The sequence below is a fragment of the Pelecanus crispus genome, chromosome 13 (genome assembly GCF_030463565.1).
Source record: "Pelecanus crispus isolate bPelCri1 chromosome 13, bPelCri1.pri, whole genome shotgun sequence".
Taxonomy (NCBI): domain Eukaryota; kingdom Metazoa; phylum Chordata; class Aves; order Pelecaniformes; family Pelecanidae; genus Pelecanus; species Pelecanus crispus.
This window is the reverse complement of record NC_134655.1, coordinates 18,809,216-18,823,106: the sequence shown is the minus strand read 5'-3', so window position 1 is coordinate 18,823,106 and position 13,891 is coordinate 18,809,216. Positions and strand designations below refer to the sequence as shown.

At 36.1% G+C, this 13,891-nt stretch overlaps 1 protein-coding gene across 1 annotated transcript in view; it reads left to right on the top strand.

Annotated features, from left to right (window-relative positions):
- The window catches only part of DIAPH2 (diaphanous related formin 2), a 249,543-nt gene that overhangs the window by 31,085 nt on the left and 204,567 nt on the right, over positions 1–13,891 (top strand). Inside the window, exons 6-11 of the mRNA XM_075720412.1 lie at positions 4,907–5,046; positions 5,445–5,519; positions 5,606–5,675; positions 7,034–7,170; positions 8,350–8,458; positions 12,285–12,395. Coding sequence (XP_075576527.1) covers positions 4,907–5,046; positions 5,445–5,519; positions 5,606–5,675; positions 7,034–7,170; positions 8,350–8,458; positions 12,285–12,395 — 642 coding nt within the window. The remainder of the gene's footprint in view (positions 1–4,906; positions 5,047–5,444; positions 5,520–5,605; positions 5,676–7,033; positions 7,171–8,349; positions 8,459–12,284; positions 12,396–13,891) is intronic.

Below are 13,891 nucleotides of genomic sequence, written 5' to 3'. Positions count from 1 at the left end.
AGGTATTTGATTTATGAGGGGAAAAATTATTACCTCTCCAATTAAACCAGTTAAAACCAGTTTCAAATAATTCCTGCTGCCATGTAATTTCCTTATGATATGAATTAGTCCGAGCAGCTGCTTTGTGAAGAGATTATTTTATAAAGGAAATGGGTATATGCAGAATGGGTAGTGGAGAAACTCTGTAATACCTGTTTTGTTCCCGGGGCCTTTTGATTCAGAGTCTGATGGAGAGCAAGAATAGTTATGCATTAAAAGCACATTTTTGCACAGATAACTTGCCAAATAGTAAAATAAGAAATGTCCCTCTTAGAGTATGGCTTCTGCATATTGTTGCTTAAAGAATGCATGCATCTTGGTGTGCTTCTTCTCAGTATATGTTTTTATAGGATTCATCCCTTGGGAGTTGATTGCATCTGCCAGCATATGTAGTTATTTTCCTGGAGATTTGCAGATTTACTGTGGTTAGAAAGGAGAAGAATTTTGGACTGTTGATGCTAGTACTGTTGGGTTGTAGTGACAATTGCAGAGAAGAGATTTGGCTGTTAATGGGAAGCTTAGAGCTTTAACTTACTTGAGTTTTACGTGGGATCTCAAGCACTGGTGCCCACTTGTCGTTTTAGCTGCCTGCAAGGTAACCTTTCCTTGCTTTTATAGACAATGATAACTGCATTGAAATGGCAGCTGCACATCTGTTTATCTGTAAGGCATTAATGTAGATGTCTAAAGTAGGATTAGCTTCTTAGTTCTGTTTTTAATGGGTTGAATTAATGTGCTTGTCCAATTTCTATCTCAGGAACTGATAGAGTGTTTCCTCATAGTTTGAACAAGGATACTGCTTTTCCAAGTAAAATGTGCAACAACTCGAGAATATGTGGCTTAAAAAAATAATTGGAAATGTTTTTATTGCTCTCCTAAAACCAAACAAACCACCCTCACCTCCCCCAAACAACTTGTCTTACTTGACTTTGTTACTATACTCTAATTAAAATATAGTGGTTTCTTTGCTCGAGATAGAAACAGAATTGTATTAATAGAGAGTATGTAAAAACTTTTCAGTTAGTCATTGGCAGGGGAGGAAGTAGAAGTTATTACTTTCACCTTTTTAATAATTATGCTGGTACCAGTTACTTGTTTCTGTCTAAAGAGTGAATTCCTCCCCTTCCCCCCCGCCCCAGTTATGGAACAGGTATAGTGAATTAGATAGAAGTGACCACCGATGATATTGCGAGATTTCTGTTCGGTGTACTGGCTGCCAGCATTCTCACTGAAGGAAAGGCTGTCTCATGGAAGCAATATATTTCTAACTTCTTCAGCTGAACTTGGCTTTAGCTTAGGTCTGAATTGTCTGGTGCCTCAAAGAGGAGTAGTTAGTGCAGCTTTTTCTGATCTTGTATTTTAACTGTTACAGCCCATGCGCTTGGTTCAGGTGTGCTCCACATTTCTTTACCACCAAGTAGACAGAATAACTGCTTATTCCCCATGGAGGACAAGATGCTTTTGCTTTCCCATTTTGTTAGATATTGGTTCTCAAGCTTGTTTACAGGCCTGTGGTGGCACATCTGAGTAGTGTATAAAGTTGGACATCTGCTAAGTCCCTTCTAATATTTACAGAGGTCCTGGGTGAGGAATTTCTTTGTCTAGCGAACAACTTTGAAATCACCTGGAGTCACAGTAGAGTAAGATAAACTGAAATAAAAATACGTAAAGTATTTAATTGGTGCCTGGTTTTCTAAATATTAAAAAAAAAAAAGTTTGTGTAGAGAGAAAACTATGCTTAAATTTATTTTTCACTATATCCTGCACTGTAAGGTGTCTGTCCTGTGTCTCTGTCACTGTTGTTCCTTCAACCCTGAAATGTGTCCTACACACAGATTTGAATGGATTAGATTTATGTCTGTAATGGGAAAGCAAACTAGGTTTTCTTTTATATACTTGTTTTTTTGTGAGACTTCCAGGAGTTCCCTTAAGCTTAGTCTTTCACTAAAACTTCGTTGCTTCTAACTTCCTCAGAGAAGGATTTTAAATGTGTGGTCCAGGCTTTCATTTGAGTTGTCATGAATGAATAATTCTATGCCTTAATTGTAATACTGTGAAGGTGACTGGTCATAAAGTAAGTTCTAAGGTTTTTGATGTTATGCATTGATTTAATCTCTGAAAGTTCTGGTGTGGGACCTAACCCACTGAGGTTCTTTGTACTTCACTTTTGCCTTCGTCTTTATTAGATGCTCTCATGTAAAGCTTAACTTTCACCGAGACCTTGTACCTCAAAGTAAATGAGAAGTGTATATATTAGAATCTGATACATGCGAAGGCATAGCATTACTTAAAAATAGTATTCGAATCAAACTGTCTTTGAATAGGGAAATAAAAGAAATAGCACCTAGTTGTAGCACTCCAGTTAGCGTGGCTAGAGGTAAGAGTGGATTGAGACTCAAAAGTTGATTTCGGAAAATAACAGAAAGTAACCCTGTTAAGCTGAGAATTCTCTAGCATGAATTGGGGTATTTGGGTGAAAGGTTTTGAGAATGGATTTTAATGAGCCACCTTTAGTGATCATCTGTTTTGAAGAGGAGGGGCGAAAAAAGGAAGAAGAGATGGTTCCTTATTGCTACGCAGTTAAAAGTGCTTAATCACACAATGGAGAAGTATGCCTGTCCTCTAAGGCACAGGAAGGAGGCTTAGGAGAACATGCTGCCAATTCCCCTAACTTCTAACCTGTTTTAACTGGTTTTGAGGGAGTCATAGGTCTTCTGAAAACAAGGGGCTAGACAGAGTAGAGGAGCCTCACTAATGTCCTGGACGCATAGAAAGAGAAGGCTGCAAGAGCACACCTTGGTTTAAATACAAAAGAAAATGTAGCAAAGACCTTAAATGCCTCATCTGAATAGGTGGCTCCTTTGGAGCTTGCAGCAGACTACAGTGGAAGTGCTAACCACAGGAAATAATCTTTTTGGAAAAACAAATACATCTTGCATTCTAGAGTGCTTTTCAGGGTCCAGCTTAACACATAATGGCATTTGATTGAAGCTGCCATTATCTCATCTCTTTATAGATTTTGTGTCTTAGAGCAGCGTTTCTGTTTTCTTCTTTTACTCTTAGGGTTTTGGGAGCGGCTGTTGCCTGAAATGACAAAAACTGTATCCAGTATCGTGTAGATGGTGTACATTAGTTACATATATAATCTTTTTCGGTTTCCATCCCATACAATGGGCAGCATACAGTTGTTCTGTTTTCTAGTTCTTTACCTTACGGTCTTTCAGAGTGATGATTTTTCTGTACTATTACGATTTTTAGTATGTAGTGCTAATATACTTCTCTGATTTAAAGTCAGTTCCTACTCTTATAAAGATAACCTCCCCCCGTTTACTTCTTTTTCCTTTGGTGGAAAAGCATCTCTTTGTTTCGGAGATTGATAGTGACAGATTGTAGTTCCTTTCTATCCTATTCACTCATCTTTATGTCTGTCTTGGTCCTTCAATGTATAACTGGCATGCGTTGTCCAGCTAAAGGTGCTCTGAGTGTCAGCAAGAAATGTCTTCAAAGTTGACATAGTCCAGAGGACACCGTTGTCTTAATACATTGACAGTCTGTGTCAGATTTTTGTTTTATGGAGGTGGGGACAAACAATCTGAAAGTACATTGTGAACATTTACATAGTTCTGTTATATGAATTAATACTGGAATGTATGTAGGTCAAAATCGTGAACTTAAATGTAGACAAGTCATTTTGTCATCAGTTGTACTTAGTGCCATTTTTTGAAAACAAATGGTAAGAATTTGAACAGAGCAAACCAGAAACTTCATTAGAAGTGTAGCTCTGTGAAAGAGAGACAATTAGAAGATTACAGCAGTCGGAGAAGTTCCTGATAGAATTAAAACCAAATACATATAAAACCTATTCTAGGTCAGGCACGTTTCATATTGCATTTACACCCATGACACATCTTTATCAGGTTCTCTTCAATAGACCATTTAAAGCTAAGGGGCTTTAGGAACTGCATACTAATCATAACCACTCTTCTGAGATCAGCCTACTTTTCTCCAACTTGTCAGAGCTGTACAAAAGATTAGTTGCACCCTTTGGTAAAATGTTTTGTATATTGTTCATGGTTTTGAATACTACAGCTCTAAAAACTGATTATCAGGTATTTTAATACTGAAATACCTTGTAGGTAGTTATTCTTCTGTAATGATGCTTCAGCAGGGAGATGAGCTCTTTGTCAAAACTTCCATATGATTCTTTAAAGCAAACAAGATCCTCTAGAGATCTCTATTAGTGGCCAAACATGGAATTATGGTATAGCAAGAAATCATTGAGTCATGCAGTTGCATGATTTTAAAAACACTTATTCAACAGTTGATGGATACCAGCTCCTTTTCAAAATCATTTTCAGTGGCTTATCTTCTTCCTTTCTGTTGTAGAAGAGAGAATTAATTTGAGTCAGGATATGTCCATAGTGATAATGCACAGCTTTTTTAAAACAGAACGTGGGTACAGTGGGAATAATCAGAAAGGCTTAATAACAAGTGTGTAGGGTTTTATGTCTCTCTGTTTATCATTGTTTCTACTACAGTGTTGTGAAGTAGTTGTTAAATGAGAGTGTGTAGCAGTTAAACATGTTAATACAACTGAATGATGGGATTAAATGTTTATATCCAAGATGTAGTACATGGACTTTACTCAAAGAAGTGAAGAAGATTCCAGAAAAATATTTACCCTTGTGATGGAAGACCTAAACTACTAAACACTTAGGACAAATCAAAGTCAATTCAGGTGTCTTTAATAGTTGCACAAGAAAAATGGTGATTTTAAAATTCATGCAGAAATACTGGCCTTATATGTTATCATTAAACGCTACTATGGTCAATATAACATTAAGCAGCGTTCTGTCTTCTGTGATAGGGTGGACTGAAAAACAGCAAGCATGAATGTACACTGTCCTCACAAGAATATATTCATGAATTGCGATCTGGAATTTCAGAGGAAAAGCTTCTTAATTGTTTAGAGTCTTTGAGAGTGTCTCTAACTAGCAATCCAGTCAGGTAAGTAATAATTTCTGCTGTAGTTTTCATCATGCTGATTTTGCTTAGCAATAAAGACTTGTGGTGGGTTGTTTGGGTTTTTTTGTTTGTTTGTTTTTGAGACCAGAGTAATTATGCTAATACTTGTTGGCATGAGAAAGAAGTTCTCAGCACACTGGAAAAGGATAAGTGAAATGTTTGCAACTGTCTGCGGTATCTTCTCACCTTTCACGGTAGTTCTCAACAACTTCTAGTTGTTGGAACTAGGCATTTGTCTTAATGGTTGATCAGGTCCTCCTGGGAAGTGAGACTTAAAGCAGCATCTATGAAGAGATGTACAAGCAATATTGGAGACATAACTTTGCAAGTTTTACATTTGATTAAGAACAATTAAAAGCATTTTACTTTCTTTTCTCCAGCTGGGTTAACAATTTTGGACATGAAGGTCTTGGACTTATGTTGGATGCATTGGAAAAGCTTCTGGACAAGAAACAGTAAGGACTTGGACCTTTTGAAGGGAAGGGTGGCGGAGTCTGTGAAGATTATTTGTACTTATGTTATTTTCCTCCTCCCTTTCAAGGCAAGAAAGTATTGATAAGAAGAATCAACATAAACTTATCCAGTGCCTCAAAGCATTTATGAACAACAAAGTAAGAAATATTTTAAATTCAGATACTTCTAGCATGATTGTTTTTTGTTGACTTCAAGATCTATGTAGCATGTTGAATCTCAGAAAAGGGAGGACAGAAAAGGGAGGAAAGATTGTATATCCAGTGTCAGGTGACTCTTTGGAAGTGTAGGTCATAAACTTAGTGTAACTGTTTGTTGAGAGTCTTGTTCATAAACCTTCTGAATATGCATTTTGTCTTAGTTTTGTTAAGCATGATTTTTGGAAGTAAAAAGTTTGGCAAACAGAGGATGATAGTATGGATTTGAGGTAAGTGAATTAGGAAATTAATTGCTTGTGAAATTGAAAGGAAAAGACTTCTTTCTAAATTCTGATTTCAATACATGATTTTTTTTTTATTAATATAATGTATTTTTCACCTGATTTTAAATTGAGTGTGATTTAATATCTTTTTAGCTACAGTTTTAACTTGGTAGGTAGTGGGTAAAGGATAAAACTTTGGTCTAGTTTAAGTTGTATCTAACTTGTTTCTAATGTGGGTTACTCCTGTTCACAAAGTGTGAGTACTACTTCTAGAAGTTGATGTGTTAAACTTGTAATTTTGCTTTATTAATAGCAAAATCTAAAGTGTTGTTATAATGATTTATTCCCCCCCACCCATAACAAATACAACTGTGCATTAAAGTTACTTTTAACTACTGTTACTGTGTTTAGTAAAATGTCACTTACAGAATAGCCCGTCTGATGAAGCGGGAAAAGTAAACTTAAATGGTCGCATGCTTCCCCCCAGTATTCTTACACTTACAGTGTAACTTCAAACAATTAGATGTCTGATTTACCAACTATCCTGTAGTTAATGGAAAAGAAAAATAATGCTACTTTTAAATAAATGCCAATGTGTAAGTGGTTTTGATTTAGCTGTACAGAAAGTGAAATAGAATATACAAAACAAAAATAGTTGTTTCAAAAAAGAATCTCAGCCTTTATCGGTCCTTGTGTGGAAAGTATTTCGACTTGCCAGGAGCTGTTACAGGTACAGGGAAAAAAATTAACGAATTTTTCATACTGTTGAGGTGTTTCAGGTATACATAGAAAATAAAAACTGGTTTGTCCTTTGGTGGACACCTGATTTTACAAGATATAGTATTTTCCTTAGGTGCTGACTCACTGTTTCTCTTAGGAGAAAGCCTCAAATGTACAATCGGGAAGACGGACTTATGTCCCCAAGCAGTAATAGCCAGAAGGTTTTAGTAGAGTGTTGCCAAACTTTATATGGGGAGGAGGGGATGTGAGGATTCCTAAGGATCTGAAGCCCAAAGATTATGATGAGTATTTGAGGCAATTACAATCTTTTCATTGTAAGCTTTTTATTTCTTTAAGTATGGATTGCAAAGGATTCTGGGAGACGAAAGAGGTCTCTTGCTGTTATCAAGAGCAATTGACCCAAAGCAACCACAGATGATGACTGAAACAGTGAAACTGCTTTCTGCTCTCTGCATTGTTGGGGAGGAAAATATGTAAGTAAGATACTGAAACAAAAATTTTTTTTCTTTTGAATGCTTGTGAGTTGTCAGTTTGGACACAGGTGAGAAATCTTGTCAGTGAAGCAAATGTAACCTGTTAAGTCTTTACTTTCTTAATGTAGTTTAAATGAAAAGAGACTTTCACCTGTTCTGATGCATTAATCCAATATTAAATCAGACAAAAGCAAATGAGCGGAGATCTACAAACTGTGGCTTAAGTGGAAGGTCTGAAAGGACTATGCTTACTGGAGAGAAGAGACTTAATGAGCCATAACTGTTCATGAATGGCTGCTGAAAAAAAGATATATAAGTTATTTCATATATCCCTGATGAGTATGATCCGGAACTGTGAACTTTTAATTGCCACATGGAAAGCTCTTAGATTTAAAGACAATTTAGGATAATGTGTGTTAGCATGGGGTACTACTGAGCCTAGTATTGTGGGAAGGATTGAGAATGGGACATCTCCCCTGAGGAGGGGAGATGAACCTATATTTAACAATTACTGATTTGACACCACACGTTAAGACTTTTCCTTAATTTAGAAGATAATAATATATAGAAATAAATACGTTTATGGATTTTATTAAAAAATTACCTCTAGCTAAGCATAACAAATTTGACAGGGGCAAGAAGTTTACCTTTATAGCTGAAGTTTTGAATAGTTCAAGTTACGGAGTTATGTAGTACATGTCCATGAGCTTTTTAAAACAAAGATAATCAGGTGGCATACGTTTGCTTTGAATTATTGCCTTAGTTTACTGAAGGTTAAAAATGGCAAACTCCATCTCTTTTATGCAATAAATAAAAACATTTTTATTTCTGAAAAGATGATTTATTAGAATTCCCAGATACTAAACATGTCAGCTAGTACCTTGTGTGCAGTCTTGCAAATGTAGTGATTTTTTTTTTTTCTCATTGGTTGTTTCTTAGCTGAATGTCACAATAATTGAGATGTATTCACCTTTTTTTTTAATTCAACATTAATTTTCTAGATATTTTAACACTTGGTTCTTGGTTTGTTTCAACTTTATATGGACAAGTGTAGATAAATGCATTCAGATTCTTTGTCAGTGCACTGAAGTCTTGAGCTGTGTAAATAGTGGGCTAAGTATCTTTAAAATGAGAAAGTTGACTGTTGTACGCTTTTTGACAGTTTTATCTTTCTCTTAGTCTGGACAAGCTTTTAGGTGCTATAACAACTGCTGCTGAAAGGCACAACAGGGAACGTTTTTCTCAGATTGTTGAAGGACTGGAAAACCATGAAAACTTACAACTGCAGGTGGGTTTGCTTTTTGTATGCTTACTAATACTTCAAAACTAATCTGAAATACTAGAAGACTGTGTATTATTTTATGATCTTTAAATTATTTACCAGCAAAATCTTTTAGTGCTATTACTCCAGTGTTCAGTAAAAGAGGAAAAATAAATAGAAATGGCCTGCTGATACTAGATTTTCTAATTGTTAATGGTGTGAAACTACAAAACTCACTTCCTTGTCCCAAGAATAGGATTTAAAAAATCTTGACCTTAATAAAAAGAGAGTATTTAGTGATACTCCTTTTCTTGGATGCCAGATGTAAGGCTCAGGTAATAAGTGTGTGAAAGTATTTTATCATCTTTGTCACTGCTTAATCTTCTTGATCTGGAATTTTGTGTGGTTTAAAGGACCAGTAAAAATCCAGTCCTCAGTCTATCCCCTGAAATGTTTTTAGTTATTGTTACTGGAGTCCTGAGGAGGTTGGAGTTTAAGGAGTTGGAGGCAGTGGTCCCTGCGTATCTTTTGGGTTCAGGGAAGAAGCATGAAAAAGTAATCCTAAATTGCAGTGCTTGTTTAAACACCCCCTTCCTCCCAGTCCTGCCCCACCCAAAGGAAACAAAAACTCCTGTAGTTATGGCTGTGAACTGATTCCATCGAAGCAATATATTTGTAAAAAGGCAGAACAAGTTTGTGTTGTGCTCTTAAAGTGAGTACTTGAGTTTAATTTAGAACTGCACCTGGAATGCCTTAACTGAGCACACACTTCAAGTATCTTACTGTTTGAAGTACCTGTGGCAGGAACATACTTCATAGAATCATTGAATCATAGAATGGTTTGGGTGGGAAGGGACCTTTAGGGGTCATCCAGCCCAACCCCCTGCAATGACAGGGACAGCTTTAACCAGAGCAGGGTGCTCAGAGCCCCGTCCAACCTGGCCTGGGATGTTTCCAGGGATGGGGACTCCACCACCTCTCTGGGCAACCCCTTCCAGTGCCTCACCACCCTCAGTGTAAAAAATTCCTTCCTTATATCCAGTCTAAATCTCCCCTCCTTTAGTTTAAAACCATTACTCCTTGTCCTGTCACAACAGGCCTTGCTAAAAAGATTGTCCCCATCCTTCCTATAGGCCCCCTTTCAGTACTGAAAGGCTGCAATACTTACAACATTATTCACCTTTTTGTAAGCTATGTAACCTATGATAAGCATAGATCTTTTTAAAATAGTTAAGTATTTTGATGGTTTTTTTGGTATTGAAATTTTCTAGGAACTGTAGGCAAAAGTTTTATTCGGCTTTGAAGGATTTTGGTGACTTGTTATCATTCTCCCTGGCAATGACAACTTCAGTTAAATCCTAGCCTATCTCTGGTAAATTGGATGGTTGACATTTTTTTGAAACATTAATGACACAAGGACAGTGATAACTCGTTAATCATTTAGTAATATGAGAAGTAAGTGGGAGTAAAACTGCTAGTTTTAGATATTTAAAGTTCAACATCATCCAAGGTAGCCAGCCTCTTAACACAGCCATGCTCTTAAACTAAACAGAAATAAGCCACAGGTAAAACTGATCAGTGTCAAGTATATTTTTCTATAGCTTTCACCTTCAGTATACTGGCTTTATAGTCAGCTGAAGGTGGACGCACAGCTTAATGCAACTGTCTTTGTGCAGGGAGTGCTTAGATTTCATACAAAGTCATGTATTGAAAAGAACTACTTGAGGAACTACAGTGCTGTTGCCCTGTGGGTAGAGTGTAGTAATTTACTTTTTATGCTAACCTGTCCTTTTGTTGTAAAATGTAATACTGTTTCCTTAGGATAGGCATGCAGATTTCTTCCATTCCTAAGAAACCTGTAAGGTATACATGCAGCTGTGTTACTACTGCTGGGACATTTGGCAGCAGTATATGCAGCCTTTTAAATACTCAGCTATATAATAACGATGACAGATGTGGATGGGGTGTGTCCATTTTTGGCAGCGTACCTCTTGAGATTAGTAGTGTACAGCAGGATATCATTGCTAGTTTTGTCAACAAGAACTGTGCATTCATTGGTATGTGTTTGATGTCTGCACTTCTTCAGCCACTGGTGCATCTCTAGGGATAATCTAGTGTGATTTAAAAATTATTTTTATAAAATAATAAAATGAACAGTCTTCTGTGCCAGTGATCTTTACTGAGTCATGTCCTATGTCACATGTTCTTTGCTGCTGGTATGTCAGTGGATAGAGTTTTTTATTCTCTGTATACACCTGAATAGTTCAAGAGTTTTGGTTGCTATTAGAATGCAAGCTTTTTTAATTGCCTTTTTTTGGTAACTGCAAGTGTTTGCACAGAGAGCAAAGTGGCTGAATATCCTACTAAAGGATGACTTTGACTTATTTCCTTCTCATAATACAGTATTTATACAAATTTTGCATTGCTAAGGTACCATGGCTGAAAGATACGGGCAAGTAGAATGCAGGCAGGGCAGGTATACCTGCATGGAAGGTATACCTTGTTCCATTTTTAGATCATATATGGGTCAGTATAGTTGTTTTAACACTATGCTTACTATTAGTAGGTCTTGTTTCAGAGCTGATGAGTTAATCATATTTAATAAGTTTCTATAAATGACATTCTATTGTTAATAATGCTATCACAAAATAATTAATTTTGAAGTTTTCTCCTACTTTATGACCTTGCTGATTTAAAACAAACAAAAACAACTGCACAATATTCTCCTCCCCGCCCTCCCCTTCCCCCCCGCCAAACCTCACTTACGTGTCAGTGTAGGTACAATTGCAAGACTCATAAACTTGTTTCTGCCAAAATCGTTCTTTACTTGTAATGTATTAGCACAAGCCATTAAGCCAGAGTCTCTTCTGGCAAAAGCAATCATAGCAGATGGCACCTCTTCTCTCTATTAATTTCAGATTGGACATGTACTTTGGCTTGTTAAGTCATGTCATAGTAGTAAAATAACAAGAATCATTCAAGCGAGCATGATGATACCACATTATCTGAAGATGCAGCTATATAAAGGGAGTGCCTTTGAAATAGTGTTTTAATAGAAGTTTAAGACTCCATAAGGTGCTCCATTAAAACTAAATAGTGAAAGTAATTAAAACAGGAAGGGTGCTTTTATCTGACTTTTTTCTCTGCAGCTATTGATTTTTATTTATTTATTTTTTTCTACTCTAATGCTACTTCTATTTGCAGTTAACATCTTTTACCAAACTTGGTATTTCCCTGGAGTCCCATTTTAGTCTTTTAATGTGGATCAGCACTTTTGGCATTATGCTATTGTCTACCTGTTTTAAAGTAAATCAATTAAAGTGCACAGCTGTTCAATTAAAGCGTTAGCCAGTATCCTGAGACTTCAGGCATTTTGCAAAAGTGCTGTGCACTTTTGCACTTGTGAGTACAAAAGACACCTGGTGATGTGAATTATTTTGTGTATGGGTGTTTTTGGGGTAGTTTTGTGTGGTGGGGTTGTTTTGGGGTTTTTTTTGGTTTGTTTGGTTTTTTTTTTTTTAAATTTTCAATTGCTGTAAACAGGTTTTCAAATTGGCAAATACTGAGGAGAAGGAGTTGCAGTGCGGAACTGTAGTGTGGGAATAACTTTCTGAAACAAAGCACGATCCTTTATGTGATACAATTTTGACATAGCAGAAGCACTCGCAATATGAAAATGGAGCAGTATTTGATGTTGCTTAAATTAACCAAAGTAGTTGTTGCATGTGTGCTGCATAATAAATAATATCCATCTCTTGACATTTAGTTTTATAATTAAACTGAAAGAGTCAAATACAGTATTTATTTTCATTCTGTGCATACTAAAAGTTTTTGCCTGTGTTTCTGATAACAGGTAGCATGTATGCAGCTCATCAATGCCCTTGTCACATCTCCAGAAGATCTTGATTTCAGGATACACTTGAGAAATGAGTTTTTACGTTGTGGCCTGAAGAAAATATTGCCTGTAAGTAATTTGTATATAAGAATTGATCACAGTCAACTGTTTTTGTGAATGTTGAAGATAACCAAATTGTTTTACTGAGAATAGCAGATGTGAAAGATTGGGGGTGGGGAAGGTCAGACCTAGAAAGGACTATCAATCCAAATCCGCTTTTGTTCTGCATAGTCGCAAATTTAGGCTCTCATTAGTTATGTAGACCAGAATGGTAGTTGAAACAAGTCAATGTATTAGAAATTAAATTAGGGTAGTCAAATCTAGCGTAATGAGCTCAAAGCACATGCAGTGAATGTGAGTCTGGCTGTGGAACGAATCTTGGATTAACTTTCTTTGTATATGCCGTTCCTGTTGTTTTCTGTCATAAGTGTATTTCTTTAATCTGCCTTCTGAAAATACATTGGGAGTTTTCAAGGAAAAAAATCAAATTGACTCCTTCATTCTCTTTGAGACTGCATGTCTTCATGCACCTGCATAGAAGTACACCTTTATGGGTAGCTGTGTATGAGTATTTGTGGCTTAGGGGTAGATATATAGCTTTTAGCCAAGAAACCATTCTGATGCTTACATCAAGAGCATATATAATTAAGCTACTCAGCAGTTTGTCACAAAAGATGAGAGAATTAAAGAGTACCTGCTTATATTTGTCTGAAACAGAATTTATACTGCTATAACTTTTAAGATATGAAGTTTTGAATCATCAGCATTTATCAGGAATAAAAACCTTCAGTTTTTAGCACATTCAGCTTTGAAACTGCTACTGATGTCTGTATGTTAATTTTTCATAGAGTATGTATTTAGGTTTTATATCGTGTAGATACATTAATGTCATCTACTGTCTTTATTTGCTGTAGAACATCTGAAAGCCTGAAGAACTCTTAGGGTTTTTTTTAATTTACTGAAAGTTAGTTTACACAATTGATAAATACTTAAAAACTTTAAGAATTGGAGGTGGGGTAGGTGGCAAATAAACTGAATTGCAATAAATTATGGTATAAAAGTTTGTAGAGTGTACTGACATACAGATACATGAGTTTAAAAGCAAATAGTATTTGGTGATAATCTTTTCTAAAAATGCTGAACAGCTATTGTGTTGAAATTCTGTCTGTAGTAAGGTTAATTAATATTTCATGTAAGCTGTAATATCAACTAAAGTAGTCAATACCGTCTTGCTGTTTGTTTATTTGTAAGGTATTAATTACAACATACACATTGAACTCAGATCATTAATTCTGCAGGGAATGAACGTCCAAGGTAGAGGCGGGTTTTTTGCATTAGAAAGCAACTTTCTTAATGATAAAGCATCTTAAGAAGACTTCATGCTCATATCTGTGCTTAGGGGTAAATTTTCAAGAAATTTGTAAGTGAAAGTTTCTTGAACAAAAAACAATCAGGAGGAGGATCCGTATTTCTCTCTCTTAATCTGTCGAGATTCACAGTAGCCTTCTATGATTTTCAAACATTAGAATTCGTATGAGTTTCTGCTTTTCTCGGGGGACATACCT